Below are 16,021 nucleotides of genomic sequence, written 5' to 3' on the forward strand. Positions count from 1 at the left end.
TATCCAAAGACACGCGAGCTTCCACGTGAGTTGCCCTGGGAGCTGTGGAGGTACAAAAATACACCGAAAGATCACTCAGCCAATCGTGGAGGGCGGACGAAGCTTCCCAGCCTTGAAACATTGGTACGGAGGTACCTTTTCAGCCCAATCTGCAACATTTCGCATGCGGTGAAGGGTGTCTCTTTCATGTGCAAACAGGTCCTTACCTCATAGCCACTCTTCTTTGTCTCTGTGCTTTATGCAAACATTGCTGCCGAGTGTTGTTCTTTCCTGAGCGGTTGGTTGGGTGTCGCGTGACACTTTTGAGAGGACTTCCAGGTTGTTCCTGAGATTGCGGCATATTTCTCCTCGGGGGTTTGGGTCGACGACGACGCTAGACGATAGCTCTGCTTTGACGGCACTGCGGTTCCGAGAGGCTATGCAGCAGCTCGTGATGAAGAGTCCAGCCAGGCGCCTTGGATCAATCCCAGTTATCGTAAGCGAATCTTTCCACCCTTGACCCTGTGGGCTCATGGCTTTGATCGATCGGGCGGTCACTATACAAGCTCAAAGTGCAATATTATGCTGTAGTGCAGCTCTTCGGAGCACTACTAWGTGCCACTATTCGGCGCCGCATTCGGTACGGCAATGTCTAGCCAGGGACAATCACATCCGTCTCTGCAAGTCAATAATAATCGGATGTTAATTTGTTGCGTTCATCATACCGGATATATCGCTAAGGCATCATTCGCAACCGACAGACAGATGCAGAGACTGTACACCGCACACCATGTYGAAGACATCTATAGCTTAGCCCGATCAAAAGTCTTCGACAGCTCTTTAGCATCCTCTTTGCTCCACTCCTTAAGAACTTTGCGCTGAATCTTGCCGCTCGCTAATTTCGGCTGTGTGTGWTAGTCAGTTGTGTTCGAAATCCACAAATCTAAGAACAAGCTTACAATTTCATCCACAAACTTCACACCGCCGACAAGTGCTTTGTGTTTTGCAACYCGTGGTTTGAGCCAGTCTTGTATTTGCTTAGGTGTGACTCCGCTCTTCTTTGCTTCGTCGCTCAAAACGACGTAGGCTCGAGGCCATTCCTCGTCGTTGAGTGTGATCCCGACTACCGCTGCGTCGCTGATGACCTCGTTTTTGAGAAGCTGATCTTCTAGCTCCGCGGGCGCGACTTGGAGCGCATTTATTTTCAGGAGCTGTGGCCTGTCAGTTGTGGCAATCGATGTTGAACGCATCACTTCTCCTCACCTCCTTCTTGCGGTCCACGATCCAGATCAGGCCTTCTTTGTTGATAATCACTACATCCCCTGTCCTCAGCCATCTATCACTGCTGAGAGTCTCTCGCGTTGCGGCTTCGTTTTTCCAGTACCCCAACATGACATTCGGAGCTTTGATGCACATCTCACCGGGAGTGTCAAATCCCACCTCGTTGCCATCATCGTCGATGACTTTCATCTCATTGTTCGGGAGCAGTTCTCCAATGGTTCCATCATCGCGGGGCTCCCGCTGCATAACAGAGCCGCAGGTCACCTCGGTCATGCCTGTGATATGCGTGAGCTCGTCTCCTAAGTCTGTGAAAGCAATCATAAGACGTACCCCATCCCTGCTTTACAGTAACATTAAACCTCCGCGAGATCTCATTCGCAAGGTCCTTCCCGAGAGGAGCACCGCCGCTGAGAATGTTGTTCAAGCTGCTTAAGTCGTAGTTCTTCGTCTCGGGACGCTTTGCCATCATGACCAATACTGGGGGCGCGAGCTGCAAATCGGAGACCCTATGTTCCTRAATGCAGTGGAGGAAATCCGTGTAGACGAATTGTCGCATAATGAAGATGGGAACACCAAATCTTACGGCCAGAAGATTGGCGTAGAGCTGACCATACGCGTGGTACAGAGGCAAGAATCCAATCCATCGCTCATTCACTTTATCGCCTTGGTTGAAGTTCTTTTCGGGCCATCGAACAGCAGCGGTCTGTTCGACGTTGGCAATCAGAGCAGAGTGTGCAATCATAACGCCCTAATGCAACGTCAGCTAAGCTTAGTTCTTAGAGTGCTCTCTGCTATACCTTCGGCATCCCCGTTGTCCCACTTGAAAAGTTTATCGTAGCGATTGTCTTTTCGGCCTCTTGTGGAGACAGCTCTATCCAGTTGTAGTTTTCTGCCTCTTTCTCGCTGCCAATCATGTATCGCCAATCCTTGACTCCAGAAATCTCTTTATGAGGCTTCGGGTCGTCTGAAAACTGGAATATTCGATCTTTCGACAGTCCCACCTTCTTAGCCGCCTCCAAATCCCTCTCAACCAAGCTAGGATGTGTGAGAAGACATTTCACGTCTGTAAGCTTCATCTGGTGGACGATCTCATCGACCGTGTATATCGGGTTCGCCGCGCTAAAGCATCTTGCGCCGCCTACGATACCGAGGTATGCAGCGGGAACGAGAACATGATTGGGAGTGTGTATCATACAAACATCGCCTTTCTGAAGGCCGAGTTTGTCCAAGCCAATGATAACCCGCTTGATCTGCACATCATTGTTACCACGCAGGTCGAGACACTGTCATTCCCTCAACGTACCCACGTAAGCATCTGCTTGGGCGAGACGTTGATATTCGCGTCGGCGGCATCGTGCCAAACAGGGTCATTCGATACGGGGCGGTCTTTTGGGAAGAGATAGCTCAGGACATTGCACTGCAAGCTGCGTTAGCTCAGTCTGGAGTCTGTTTCAAAGCGGAGGCATACCTTTGGGATGTCCAGGTCCGGTATAGGTGAGGTGTGAATCATCTTGCCGGCGACTGCCTTCTGTGACTGGAGGAGAGAAAGATGTAGAACGCAACAATTTTCCTACCTGGGAAGCAGTAACAACAAAAAGAGCTTACAGAGTTGCCACTACCTCGGGCACATGCAATCGCGCGTGGCATGAATATGTATAATCATGCAGTACTGAGTCAACCGCTTCGATGCGGCGATGCCAGCCTCCGCCTCACGTCGACGCGATCCCGTGGCAATTGCGGCAACGGAACGCGGATCGGTGTTTGCCGGCGATAAGGTCCCCTCGGATCAGACAGGTGCGGAGAAATGTATACATTGTGGAGCGCTAGAAAACGTGGGATACCGAGCCAGTATCGCAGCTGATGAACTCGGATGTAGCCAGTATCGCTACTCGCTCTCCAAACAACACTTTCCTCTCAAAAGGTTCGAAAGCGAAGAGCATAGGCATCATGTCCGATATCAGCATCAATGGCATGTTTGATCTGTCAGGAAAGACAGCACTTGTTACAGGAGGAAGCCGAGGACTGGGCCTTCACGCAGCTACTGCTTTATTACTAGCAGGCGCGAAAACCATCTTTATCAGCGCCAGAAAAGCTGGCGGTGAGCAGGGTATCGATCAGGCTGTGAAGCGCCTCAACGATCTTGCCGCGAAGCAGGGTCTCAAAGGTCGTGCCATTGGCATTCCAGCAAATGTAGCACAAGAAGAAGATATCAAGCGGTTGGTTGAAGAGGTAAAGAAGCACGAACAGACTCTCGACATCCTGCTGGCCAACGCAGGCGCAACTTGGGGAGGTCCATTCGAGGTATGCAATGCCCTCTGCTGCTGTTATAGCAGGCCTGCTGACGATGTTGCAGCCAACTCCCGACTGGAGCAGCCAGAAGATCTTGGACCTCAACGTTCGAGGCGTGTTCAATCTCGCAAGACTGTTTGCCCCCATGCTGGCAGCAGCAGGAAAGGCAGAGGATCCTTCACGAATAATCGTCATGTCATCTGTGGCCGGAACGAATGTCGCTCAAGTTGGAGACAATGGCACGATCATGTATAGCGCCTCAAAGGCAGCGGCGCATCATCTCGCTAGAAACCTCGCCGTTGAGTTGGGTGTAAGTCTTGTCGGCTCACAATGTTGCTGTCAGTTGCTGACCTTGTCAGCCCCGTAACATAACCGTCAACACTATCGCCCCGGGCTTCTTCCCTTCTAAGCTTGCGAACGGACTAATTGAGAATCTCGGTGGCGTCGAGCAGCTTTCAAAAGATAACCCAAGGAAACGTCTCGGCGAGCCAGCAGATATTGCAGGCGTGACTCTCTTCCTCTGCTCCAAGGCCAGCAGCTATGTGAATGGCGAATACATATCTGTAGATGGTGGCCAGAGGTTGAGCAGCGGAAGGTTGACAAAGATATGAAAGGAAGAACAAGCAGTTCGAGCAATGACATTGCCTGCGGCGTAAATTTCTGTTGTGTGGTTGATGGTGTCGAAGATGCAGTCGAAGTTTGTGAGAGACGACAAAGTTGAGATCTGTCGGCTTGTCCCGATGAAATGCCGAGACGCAATCATTGCCTCGGGACGTTCAACAGCGACAGAGCAGCACCCGCATCAACGCCAACCAGAAAAGCGTCTTTTCTTGTAGAATCGCAGTCTACTGTAAGTGCGTCGTCTTGCTACATCCTTTATTCACCCATCTTCATACCGCAAAGAAGCTTTGATCCACAGCTTTTGATCTTTCCAACACTATGGCCGGTCCTGTGCGACAACCCATCGACGTAGCGGCGTTGGAAAKATGGATCGAGCACAATGTCCCAGAGGTCAAGCCACCGCTGGACTTGAAGCAGGTATACAGCAATCTTTTACTGCCTCATGAATGTATGCTGATTCAATCACGGCTATAGTTTGGCTTTGGACAGGTAAGACGAAGAGCACATTCGACCGTAATGGACCCTTTCCAATCTCACACTCTTCTTATAGTCCAACCCAACGTATCAACTCACAGACTCGACGAAGAAGAAGTATGTCCTACGAAAGAAGCCGCCAGGCAAGCTGCTGTCAAAGACAGCTCATCGAGTCGATCGCGAATACCAAGTCATCCACGCTCTCGCAAAGACCGATGTACCCGTACCCAAAGCATAYGCCTTATGCGAGGATGAAAGCATTATTGGCACTCCATTTTATATCWTGGAATGTTTAGAGGGCCGATTTATCGACAATGCTGCCATTCCAGGTGTTAGTGAGCACGACAGGAGGGAGATGTGGAGGGATGCCGTCAGAACTTTGGCCAAGTTGCACAGATTAGACCCGAAAGACGTTGGCTTGGAGAAGTTTGGCAGACCGAATGGCTTTTACCAGCGTCAGATCAAGACATTCAGAGGGTTAGCGGAATCGCAAGCAGCAGCAAAGGACAAGGATACTGGGGAGGCTGTTGGACAATTACCCCATTTTGACGAATTCCTGTCATTCTTCTCGCAAGAAGCAAATCAGCCATACGATCGAGGCGTCCTGTTCCATGGCGATTACAAGATTGACAACCTGGTATTCCACAAGACTGAGCCGAGAGTAATTGGAATCTTGGACTGGGAAATGGCTACCATCGGCCACAACCTCGCAGACGTCTGCAATTTGTTGCAAGGATGGACCATCTCCAACGCTCCAGGAGGTTCGGCTCGTGTGCATACTGATGCCGCGTTCTTACCCGCTTCAGACCCGAAGAGCACGCTCAAAGACCACCCTGGTCTTCCTACGCGAGAACAGTGTGTGGAATGGTACGAACAGGATGTCGGTTATAAGATCACCGAGAAAGATTTGGCATGGGCAACAGCGTTCGCTCTCTTTAGAGATTCGATCATCTTCCAAGGAATCGCTGCGAGATATGCGACTCGACAGGCAAGCTCTGCTCAGGCGAAGAAATATGGAGATGAGAGAGCACCCTTTGCAGAGATGGCGTGGGATAAGGTGAAGGAGACGAAAGAGAAGCTGAGCGGCCAGACAAAGTTATGAGTGTTGTATTGGAATACAGAACAGCCTTTGACCGTTGGATACTCTCTCCAAGTCTGAATGGTTCGTACGCTTTGCTCATACGTATAGCGCAACCGACTGCTCGAAGGCTACACTCSCATGAGTTTGCTGGTAGGATCCTCAGGCTGTATGACTTTGCATGAACCTTTGCAAACTGCAATCTCAGATCTGCCGCAAAACCGTGTTTTCTGTTCCCGCCAATCCCCTCTGTCACTAAACATCTTGCGGCAGACGCTGATGTAGTGATCTAGAGATGACCTGCATGAGGCGAGTGTATCTTCGGCAATCAATACCCGCGAACCCTAACGATCTCTTCTTCTCTACCCTCGGTCTCACGGTAAAAGAGGATTATTACGATATTGATCGTTCTACGAAGGCAGTCCATGATTGGAAGCCTGTTCAACTCATGTTCCTCGCATTATCGGACGCCTCGTTTCTGAACATAGAGAACGCCTTGTTTACTCATTGCTGAACGCTTAGCGTCTGGAAAACTTACCAACTACCTTACCTGAATAGCTTTACAACATGACAGAGCATCCTGCGCTCGCCCGAATTCCAGTCTGGGTGCAAGAGAAGCTATCACCGAAAGCTATCGAGACCATTAAACACGTCTTTGAATGGGTGAGTTCGCATCAAATTCCCAAGAAAGGAGATTATAAAATTGGAAACCCAGGCCACTTTTTGACGTAGAGTCCATTGAACGCGATTCTCACAACCCCATGATTCTAGGTCGAGAATGAATGTGTACCAGCCGAGCCCATATTCAAAGCCCAATTAAAAAAATATGGAAACTGGAAGRCTCCTCCCATCATCACAGAATTGCGAGAAAAGGCGAAGAAACAAGGACTCTTTAATCTCTTCCTCCCCAAAAGTTTTGGAGAGTTGAGTCCTGGACTTACGAATCTCGAGTATGCTTGCTGTGCCGAGATTATGGGAAGATGCTATTGGGCGGCACAGGTGAGATCAAAGATTGCCTGACTGTCTAAGCGGGACCATTTACTTACTATCCAGACCATGAATTGCCACGCACCAGACACTGGCAACATGGAGTTGCTAGCCAAATACTGCAACGAAGAGCAGAAGAAGAAGTGGCTGCTCCCTCTTCTCGAAGGCAAGACATTCTCTGCATACAGCATGACAGAGCCGGATGTAGCCTCTTCAGATGCAACCAACATTTCATGCCGAATTACGAAAGATCCACAGGACTCCAATACCTTGATTATCAATGGCAGGAAGCTTTACGGAAACTGCAAATGGAATGATGAGCTGGGTTTCTACATTCTCATGGCGTGTTCGGATCCGGGGAATCCATCCCCCTGGAAACGACATACAATGGTCATTGTACCTAGGGATACCCCAGGTTTCAGCATGGTGCGGAATCTTACCATCATGGGTTATGATCACGCACCTGAAGGCCATGGAGAATATCTATATGAGAATGCCAGAGTTCCTGCAGAGAATATTATCCTAGGAGAAGGCCGTGCTTTTGAGATCGCGCAGGGGAGACTTGGACCAGGCCGTATTCACCATTGCATGCGTCTTATCGGACAGACCGAGAGGGCATATGAACTGGCTCTTTTACGATGTACAGACCCAGCAAAGAAGCCTCGCGGTAAGCTCCTCGCCGAATTCGACTCCAATGTTGAAAAGCTGGCTACGATGCGCATGGAGCTGGATAGTATGCGTCTGGTAGTGATGAATGCCGCCCACACGATGGATGTTCAAGGGAACAAAGCTGGTCGCTATGCCATTGCTCAATCCAAAGTACTGGTTCCAATCGCTGCTGCCAAGATCATTRACGAGTGTATGCAGTTGTATGGTGGACAAGGTCTCACGCAGCATACCGCTTTGCCGGAGATGTGGACTTATGCAAGATTTGTACGAATTGCAGATGGGCCGGATGCAGCGCATAGGCACCAAGTGGGTCGAGATCAGATCAAGACCGCGCCTGTGTTTAGAGAGAGGCATGAGGGATATGAGAAACGATATAAAGAGCTGTGTGAGATTTGGGGAGTTGAAGAGGAGACGTTCGACGATCCTCGACGAGTCTCTGCGAGAACGAGCAAACTTTGATGAGGTAGACGCTGAATGCAAGACTTCGATATGCCGATAGATGCATGTGAACTGACGAGAACCTTTGAAGGAGAAGGTGARGGTGGCAGTCTTCTGACTAATCAACCCTAACCTTGGATTCTCAGACACGGCAGGAGGTGGAAGAGAGGARGGGCAGAAGCCGACCGGTGCTGGCCTCACAGACGCGAGAGACTCCTTGTGCAATCATTTGTGGGCTTCAGCGGGTGTCAAATTAAATCAAGTGATAAATGTGTGTTCCATCAAACGCAATGCTGCCTCACAGAGGATGCTGGCGAGATGACAATAGAGTTGCTGCAAGAATGTGAGGTGGACGCAATGTTGGAAAGAACGTGTGGTGAACCCTACATTGCACGTGACCCAGCCAGCAAAGTCACAGTCAAACCCGTTCCCTCCTACCGCACAGCTCTCTTCTCCCATCTCACCAAAGCCTCTCACCAAAGCCTCTCACCACAGGCTCTCTCACCAAAATCTTAGAGGTATGGATCCCCGCGCAAGCTTCATCGCACTTCACAACAACCGCATCTTCACCTGCCACAATATCTAACCCAATTTTCGCGTGTTTCCCAAGCACGACGCGTGTCAATGGCTTCATTCTCGTCTCGTCGCGAATGCAACTTGTTTGTTGTTGGCGTTCATCAAGACCTCACTGACGCGCTCTGTACCAGCTGAACAACACCGTTCGAAACCACAACCAATCGAATCCACCTTTCGTTGTAAGTCTGCCTCTTGCTGCCCTTCAATTCACGTGCAGAGGCTCGCCGTCGCGTTTGCGACCGTGAGCTGGCGCGATCCAGTCACTACATATACAGCAACATCTATCGATCAACCACCCAAATCATCCAAATCCGCATTCCACCCATTGAACAATCTGCGACCTGTTCTCGAGTCGCGTGAACGTCCTCAAAACATCGCCGCTGACACGTTCTCTCACGCAGCAAAACAACAACCGCAATCATGCCAAAGGAAAAGTCCTCTCGCGCCGCCAAGAAGGCCACAAGCAAGGCCGATGGTGGAAAGAAGAAGAAGGGTCAGTCTGCCACTTACTTGTTGAATCGCGGTCATTGCAAATGCTAATTGCCTGTTCAGACCCCAATGCCCCAAAGCGTGGTCTGTCCGCCTACATGTTCTTCGCCAACGAGCAGCGTGACGGAGTCCGTGAGGACAACCCCGGCATCAAGTTCGGTATGTCGAATCTCTCCCTCTGACATGTGAGACTCTACTGACGACCCTCAAGGCGAGGTCGGCAAGGTCCTRGGTGAAAAGTGGAAGGGCCTGAACGAGAAGCAGAAGGCACCATATGAGGCCAAGGCCGCCGCTGACAAGAAGCGGTACGAGGACCAGAAGAAGATCTACCTCGAGGTAAGTGCATTCCCATCCCATCCACGTGAATTCTGCTGACAGGTTTCCAGGAGCAGGCCAATGCCGCTGAGGATGACGAGGAGGAGGATGAGGACTAAACGTTCTCCGTCCCTCTCTTCTCTTTCAGCATCAGTGTCTGTCTGTTTTGTCTCCGGGTTGATGTGATTTACTGGCGTGGGTGCTTTTCTTCAGCTGGCTCAGGGCATGTATGAATGAGTGCCGGCGTGCTGCAACAGTGAATGCAGCTGCACCTTACTCATGGGTGGAATGATATACCAAGGGAGTGTTCGCAGGAGGATAACGAACCAGCTCCCCTGCAATTATGAAAGTGGCAGTTTGACATGTAACCTAGCGGAAGTATGTGCTTTAGCTGATGTGGTGTCACCTCCGTTCCAGTGTTGCTGTGCTCAACGATGGAGTGTCAAGCAGTACTTAGCCGCGAGCCAGTGTCCTATAAGCGAAGTGGGAGTAAATCAGGTATGGCTTGCACGAGTACAGCCAGGATCATGTGGGTCAACGTGATACCGTCAGACGATGAAGATCTCTTCACGGATGGTGCAGTCTGGACCCTTTCCTTTATACATCCACGATTCACGCGTCCTTCGGCGAAGCTTCCACATCCTTCTACCTCAAAACTACCTTAGCGTCCCCAACCAACGCTGTCCGTCTTATACGACGCGCGGCTAAATAGAGACCAAAAATGATGGCATCGGCTCGAGAGCCACGACATGACTGGCTCGAATGAAAAAGTTGGGGACTGTACCTGAAAATAGGTACCGTGGAGCGCCCCGCCGCTCGTGGGACCAGGTTCTTTGTTGCTTGTCTTTCTTCTTCTTCCATCCCGGTCAACATCAACATCCACTCGTCCTTCGTATCCATTTGCCGTTTTTGCCAGCGTATTGTATCTTTTCTTCCCCGGCTCCGGTGCTCGACACAGTCGCTACTTAGATATCAGAAGATAGATTGCTTGGTGAAGGCCTTTCAGGACGGGCGACTTTTGAAGATATCCGAAACAGACTCACGACAACGCGTGGCCTGACCGCAAAACCTTCCACCACCATGTCAGGCTCCGAGAGCGCTGGCAAACAGTTTCTCGACACCATCGGAAGTGGATACAATGTCGATGGGAAGTCCGCGCTGGCAGGTTTGGTCACATCCGTGGTCCTCACAATAGTAATCGCGCTTCTATTCTGCTTTTTGCGACCCTACAACAGCGTCGTCTACGCGCCCCGAGCCAAGTACGCCGATAACAAACATGCCCCGCCTCCCGTGGCCAAAGGACTACTGGGGTGGATACCGCCGTTGATCAAAACGAAAGAGAAGGACTTGGTGGAGAAGGTTGGACTCGATGCTGCCGTGTTCATGCGGGTATGCCGGATGCTGAGGAACATCTTCACCATTCTTGCTGTGATCGGATGTGGAATCCTGATCCCAAACAACTTGGTGGGAGCAAAGAAGAGTGGGGTCTCGCACGTGGGATTCTTCACGCGATTGACACCGATCTACCTTTACTCTGCACCACAGTCGCTTTGGGCATATGTGATAGTGGCATGGCTGTATAACAGTGTGATTATGTACTTCCTCTGGGCAAACTACCGGCAGGTCTCACGTCTGAGGAGGGAGTACTTTGACAGTCCAGATTTTCAGCGGAGTCTTCACGCCCGTACGTTGATGTTGACGGACATCCCCAAAGAGCTTCGATCGGATGAAGGCATTGCCAGGATCATAGACGAGGTCAAGGTGGCCCAAGATCACCCTCGCACTGCAATTGCGCGTAATCTGAGAGACTTGCCAGATCTGATTGAGGACTACACCGAGACTGTAAAAGAGCTGGAGGAACATTTAGCCAAGTACCTCAAGAACCCCGACCGCCTTCCGCCGAACCGTCCAACATGCAAGGTGCACAAAAACGACAAGGCATATGGAGCTCAAGCAAAGGGTCAGAGAGTTGATGCTATCGAATACCTCACTGGTCGTATCAAGGAACTCGAGTACCAGATCAAAGAAGTTCGACAGGCTGTCGACAAGCGAGACGCATTATCGTACGGCTTTGCATCTTATGAGAGTATCCCCGTTGCACACAGTATGGCATATGCCGCACGGAACAAGACACCTCACGGAGCTGCCATTCAACTTGCGCCAAAACCCAACGACCTTGTGTGGAAGAACCTTAAAATGAGCCGAAGCCAACGGAGACGACAAAACCTCATCAACAGTTTCTGGATCGCGGTATTGACCCTCGCTTGGACCGTGCCCAACTTACTCATTGCCGTGTTCCTTTCCAACTTGTCGAACCTGGCAAAGCTTTGGCCAGCGTTCAATCAAAACTACTTGGCGAACCCTACTTGGTGGGCCATCGTTCAGGGTGTGCTAGCACCAGCGCTGACAATGGCCTTTTACTTTTACCTTCCTGCCATCTTCCGTAAGCTTTGCATCAAGGCTGGAGATACTACCAAGAGCAGCAGAGAGAGACACGTTGCCCGCTCTCTCTACAGCTTCTTCTTTTTGAACAACTTGCTGATCTTCTCACTCTTCTCGACTGTTTGGGCTTGGGTGGTGGAGCTGATCAACGGAAAGAATTTCGCTGACTCTGAGCCATTACTTCTCCTATTGAATGGGTTCTGCAAGGTCTCGACATATTGGATTTGTTGGATGTTGCAGCGTAACTTGGGTGCCGCGGTCGATCTCAGCCAGCTGTTCACACTTATCTGGGGATCGTACTCACGGCGCTTCCTGTCGCCAACAGTAAGTGTCTCTCATGCATGTACTCATCTCTCTGGCCATCGCTGACATCACATCTAGCCTCGAAGTCTTATCGAGCTCTCAGCTCCCCAGGCCATGGACTACGCTGGCTACTACAATTACTTCCTCTTCTACGCCACCGTTGCCCTCACCTTCGCCACAATTCAACCACTCATCCTACCCGTCACGGCGTTTTACTTCTGGATGGACTCGTTTATGAAGAAGTACTTGATCCTCTACGTATTCATCACAAAGTACGAATCTGGAGGCATGTTCTGGCGGTCAATCTTCAACCGAATCCTGTTTATGACGGTATTTGGCAACGTGATTGTGGCCTTGGTTATCGGGGCCAACGCTTTGGGCTTCTTTGACGTTCATTGGCCTAAACTGGCAGCTCTCGTTCCCCTGCCCGTGATGGTGATTGCCTTTAAGATCTACTGCAGACGGACTTTCGACAACGAAATTCACTACTACCACATGGGCAGGAAAATGCAAGACGCAGAGATCCACGCAGGGAATGAGCTGAAGAAGTCGAGCAAAGGCGATAAAATGGCTAAGCGTTTTGGACATCCGGCGCTTTACAGGCCTCTCATCACTCCTATGGTGTCCTCGAAGAGCCAGCATCTGCTGCGAAGTATATACACTGGACGTACCTCTCTTGACGATACTGCGACTGTTGCAGGGTATTCGGACGTCTACATGGACGAAATGGATGCCCGCAAGCCCGGAAAAGGCAAATCCTCCCAGAACGAACCATTTGAGCTGGTTGATGAACACAACATGGACTTTGAGAATTACAAGAACCGTCCTGAATTCCGTGACGAAGCGGGTGGTGATGGCGAGCTATATGGCCACGCCGGTGACTTTGTCCGACCAGGGACGCCCAGCACAACCATCACTGGCTTCTCCAGAGCTGGAACCTTTGACTCGTCCATATCTGGTCACAGTCGCGATAATTCTGGCAGCTCGCTCTATCACAGCCGCAACCACAGTCGTAACATTTCCCAGCAAGATACAGCCTACATACGCAGCCGAAGCGAGTCTCGGGAGTCTGAGAGAACGAAAATTGGTGGGGATGGCGAGACGTTTTATCCTCGCGGATACCACCAGCCGGCGCCTTCGCAACTCCGCGAACAATCTCCTGCTGGCGAGATCCGGCCAAGTCACCCACTCCGACAGGAGAGCAGAGACATGCTCGTTGGTGGCGCTGCGGGTATGGGCAGCAGCACGCCTGCTGTCTTGACACCTGGAGGCTATGGACCAGTCAGATACGGCACTCCCGATGCAGGCTATGGGTCCGACGGCGATCAGATTTCTTACGATTACATCCGAAGAGGACGAAATTATCCTAATGTCTGAGTTGATGTCTAATTTGCGGGTGTGTATTGTTGAAGGTGTACGAATACTGTAACCAAAAGTTTGCTTTTTGCACAGAGGGGATGAAAGAGACGACGGTGTTGCACCGAACATAGACGCATTACGTTAACACGAATTGAAAAGACTTGAATGTTCATCGCTCGATGTATCTTCCAGTTTCGAATCTGGGTGAAATTGGAATCTACAGAACCGTCTTTGTTTCACGTGAACCGTTTCGGTGGACACTAGAACTACCTAGGTACCTAGGTAGACTAGCCGACCTCGACCCAGAAGCGGCTCGGATTCATGATTCTTTCCAACTTCTTACACACACACCACAACTCCACAACTCACCAACAGAAGCTCACTCGTCGTCGGGATATTCCTGACGAAACCGACTGCAAACCGAACATCCCGCATACACCACATATGGGCTATCATCTACCCACCGCTACCACTTTCTTGAACACCGCGCACGGCGAAGCAGCACCCTTCACCGGCGCCGCAAGAGCAGGACTGTCTCGCACCGATTCCAGCTTTGCATCTCTTCTTTGGCTGTGGGTACTGGCGGCTGGCCCACCGTGAACAACTCAGGTGGGCGAAACGAGAAGGATCGTGAGACGAAAGCGGAAACGTGCATGCCCCAACAGGACGCATGAGACTCGTCTAGTCGGAAGACATATGCAACATCCATAGAGTGGATTAAATTACAATGCCTGCCATGGATATCGAATACGCCAACAGCCAGCGGTCACCACCCATGGCTATTGCCTCTCCTCGGACTGTCGCGCAGGATGCGCCGCCGGCCGACTCGGGACATCTGCCGATTCCCAAGTTGAACCACGATGCGATTCGGGAGAAGGCCAGAAAGCGGAAGAAGAACAAGAAGAAGGCGATGCCACCGGCTGCACCGGCTGTGAATGTGATCAAGGGCTTTCAGACACCGGGCACTTCTTGTGGTGAGGAATCGGATGTGTCCAGGCTCGGCACACCGCGGATCGGCGCAACCAGGATGGGAGACATGTCGAGTGCGTTGAGCAGTCCAGCACTGCGACCCGCGACTCCTTCAGGCGGCATCAGTGCTTTGCGCGCACGATTGGATGCGCTTGCCCTCGAGCAAGACGATGACAAGCCAAACCTTATGCGGACTATGACTGCTTCTTCGGCCTGCAGTATGGCACCTTCTTCGCGTGGTAGTGATGGGGACAGGACTGAGATGGAGACGTATGACGTCCCGCTGGACCAGGACTTCGTGAGCTCTGAAGCGGGATCACGCACACYATTATTTGCATCCCAGGCTATCGAAGGTGGTCTTCGCAGCAACTCCATCCATCGTAAAATGTGTGCCGAAGACTTTGAGCAGATGAGGTGCCTTGGAAAAGGCGCATTTGGAACGGTGCATTTGGTGAAGCAGGCTGCGACTGGCAAGCTGTATGCTCAAAAGCAGTTCAAGAAGGCCAGCATCACCGTACACAAGCGACTTATCGAACAAACGCGCACCGAGCGGACGATTTTGGAGTCGATCAACAGGCATCCGTTCGTCGTCAAGCTCTACTATGCTTTYCAAGACCACGAGAAGCTCTACCTTATCTTGGAGTACGCGCAGGGAGGCGAGCTTTTTCATCATCTGGCAATGGAGCGCATGTTCACCGAGGAAGTCGCGGCCTTCTACATGGCCGAAATGGTCCTCGCTTTGGAGCACCTGCACCAGAATGTTCGAGTAATCTACCGTGATCTCAAGCCGGAGAATTGCCTTCTTGATACGGAAGGCCACTTGCTGTTGACCGATTTWGGACTGTCAAAGGTTGCACTCGATGGGGAAGATGAACGAACCAACAGTATTCTGGGAACCATCGAATACATGGCTCCTGAGGTCGTCGAAGGCAAGCCATACGATTTCTCTGTGGACTGGTGGGGTCTCGGAGCTATTGGATTTGATCTGCTCACCGGAAGTCCTCCTTTTGGCGGTAACAACCACGCCAAGATCCAGCAGAACATTATCAAGGCGAAGCTGCAACTACCATACTTCCTTGGCCCAGACGCCAAGGATCTTCTCACACGTTTGCTGCGCAAGGAACCACACAAGCGACTTGGAGGCACGACTTCAAAAGAGATCAAAGTTCTCAAATCTCACCGCTTCTTCCGCAAGATTGACTGGAAGAAGCTCGAGAGGCGCGAATGCGAGCCAGTAAGTCGCAAAGCTATCCAGTATCAACGTGACACAGCTAATCATTTCTACAGCCGATTCAACCCGTGATCACTGACCCAGAGCTCGCGGAGAACTTCAGCAAAGAGTTTACCGACCTTGCTATGAGCCCGGTAGTGACTCGTGACGGCGCGACGTTTGACGAAATGGTTGCGGATTCGTACGCTACTGGGGAGTCGAACCCATTTGGAGGCTTCAGCTTCGTTGCGAGCAAAAGTTTGCTGGAGGATGACGATGCATTCATGTTGGACGACGCTTGACTACATGATGGTGGTCGTGACGCAGCATCGCGTGGCCTGTTGCACGAGCGCACGTCTTCACCCGCCGCACTAGTGTTGAACACGCGATTGACTATAGCATGTACATGTAGATTATTGGCTGAGAATGTTCCACATTTAATTACTGCATCAGGCCCTCACTTTCAAACTGGCAGGGCTGTTTTCTCGCTAGTGGAATGGGCGTTGACTTGTGCTGGCCGTTCTACATCTCATACATGAAGA

At 51.1% G+C, this 16,021-nt stretch overlaps 7 protein-coding genes; 6 read left to right on the forward strand and 1 right to left on the reverse strand.

Moving 5' to 3' along the window:
- Positions 1-782: 782 nt before the first annotated feature.
- On the reverse strand, positions 783-2,770 carry RCC_02285 (related to 4-coumarate--CoA ligase; the record flags this gene model as incomplete). XM_023767567.1 has 7 exons in its annotated part: positions 783-884; positions 939-1,190; positions 1,243-1,535; positions 1,591-2,008; positions 2,058-2,510; positions 2,564-2,677; positions 2,729-2,770. 7 exons carry the CDS (start codon positions 2,768-2,770, stop codon positions 783-785), a joined length of 1,674 nt encoding a protein of 557 aa, XP_023623335.1.
- A 437-nt stretch (positions 2,771-3,207) lies between these two features.
- Positions 3,208-4,160, forward strand: RCC_02286 (related to NADPH-dependent beta-ketoacyl reductase (rhlG); the record flags this gene model as incomplete). XM_023767568.1 has 3 exons in its annotated part: positions 3,208-3,561; positions 3,614-3,859; positions 3,909-4,160. 3 exons carry the CDS (start codon positions 3,208-3,210, stop codon positions 4,158-4,160), a joined length of 852 nt encoding a protein of 283 aa, XP_023623336.1.
- Positions 4,161-4,488: 328 nt separating this feature from the next.
- On the forward strand, positions 4,489-5,746 carry RCC_02287 (probable Phosphotransferase enzyme family domain protein; the record flags this gene model as incomplete). XM_023767569.1 has 3 exons in its annotated part: positions 4,489-4,587; positions 4,645-4,659; positions 4,721-5,746. The coding sequence occupies 3 exons, from the start codon at positions 4,489-4,491 to the stop codon at positions 5,744-5,746; spliced, it is 1,140 nt and encodes a 379-aa protein (XP_023623337.1).
- Positions 5,747-6,289: 543 nt separating this feature from the next.
- RCC_02288 (related to acyl-CoA dehydrogenase, medium-chain specific, mitochondrial precursor) lies at positions 6,290-7,837 on the forward strand (the record flags this gene model as incomplete). XM_023767570.1 has 3 exons in its annotated part: positions 6,290-6,385; positions 6,494-6,721; positions 6,776-7,837. The coding sequence occupies 3 exons, from the start codon at positions 6,290-6,292 to the stop codon at positions 7,835-7,837; spliced, it is 1,386 nt and encodes a 461-aa protein (XP_023623338.1).
- A 975-nt stretch (positions 7,838-8,812) lies between these two features.
- Positions 8,813-9,315, forward strand: RCC_02289 (probable Non-histone chromosomal protein 6; the record flags this gene model as incomplete). XM_023767571.1 has 4 exons in its annotated part: positions 8,813-8,885; positions 8,945-9,040; positions 9,093-9,217; positions 9,268-9,315. The coding sequence occupies 4 exons, from the start codon at positions 8,813-8,815 to the stop codon at positions 9,313-9,315; spliced, it is 342 nt and encodes a 113-aa protein (XP_023623339.1).
- A 961-nt stretch (positions 9,316-10,276) lies between these two features.
- Positions 10,277-13,318, forward strand: RCC_02290 (related to RSN1 Overexpression rescues sro7/sop1 in NaCl; the record flags this gene model as incomplete). XM_023767572.1 has 2 exons in its annotated part: positions 10,277-11,962; positions 12,020-13,318. The coding sequence occupies 2 exons, from the start codon at positions 10,277-10,279 to the stop codon at positions 13,316-13,318; spliced, it is 2,985 nt and encodes a 994-aa protein (XP_023623340.1).
- A 709-nt stretch (positions 13,319-14,027) lies between these two features.
- On the forward strand, positions 14,028-15,781 carry RCC_02291 (related to protein kinase; the record flags this gene model as incomplete). XM_023767573.1 has 2 exons in its annotated part: positions 14,028-15,503; positions 15,557-15,781. The coding sequence occupies 2 exons, from the start codon at positions 14,028-14,030 to the stop codon at positions 15,779-15,781; spliced, it is 1,701 nt and encodes a 566-aa protein (XP_023623341.1).
- Between the last annotated feature and the right edge of the window lie 240 nt (positions 15,782-16,021).

The sequence above is a fragment of the Ramularia collo-cygni genome, assembly GCF_900074925.1.
Source record: "Ramularia collo-cygni strain URUG2 genome assembly, contig: RCC_scaffold02, whole genome shotgun sequence".
Taxonomy (NCBI): Eukaryota; Fungi; Ascomycota; class Dothideomycetes; order Mycosphaerellales; family Mycosphaerellaceae; genus Ramularia; species Ramularia collo-cygni.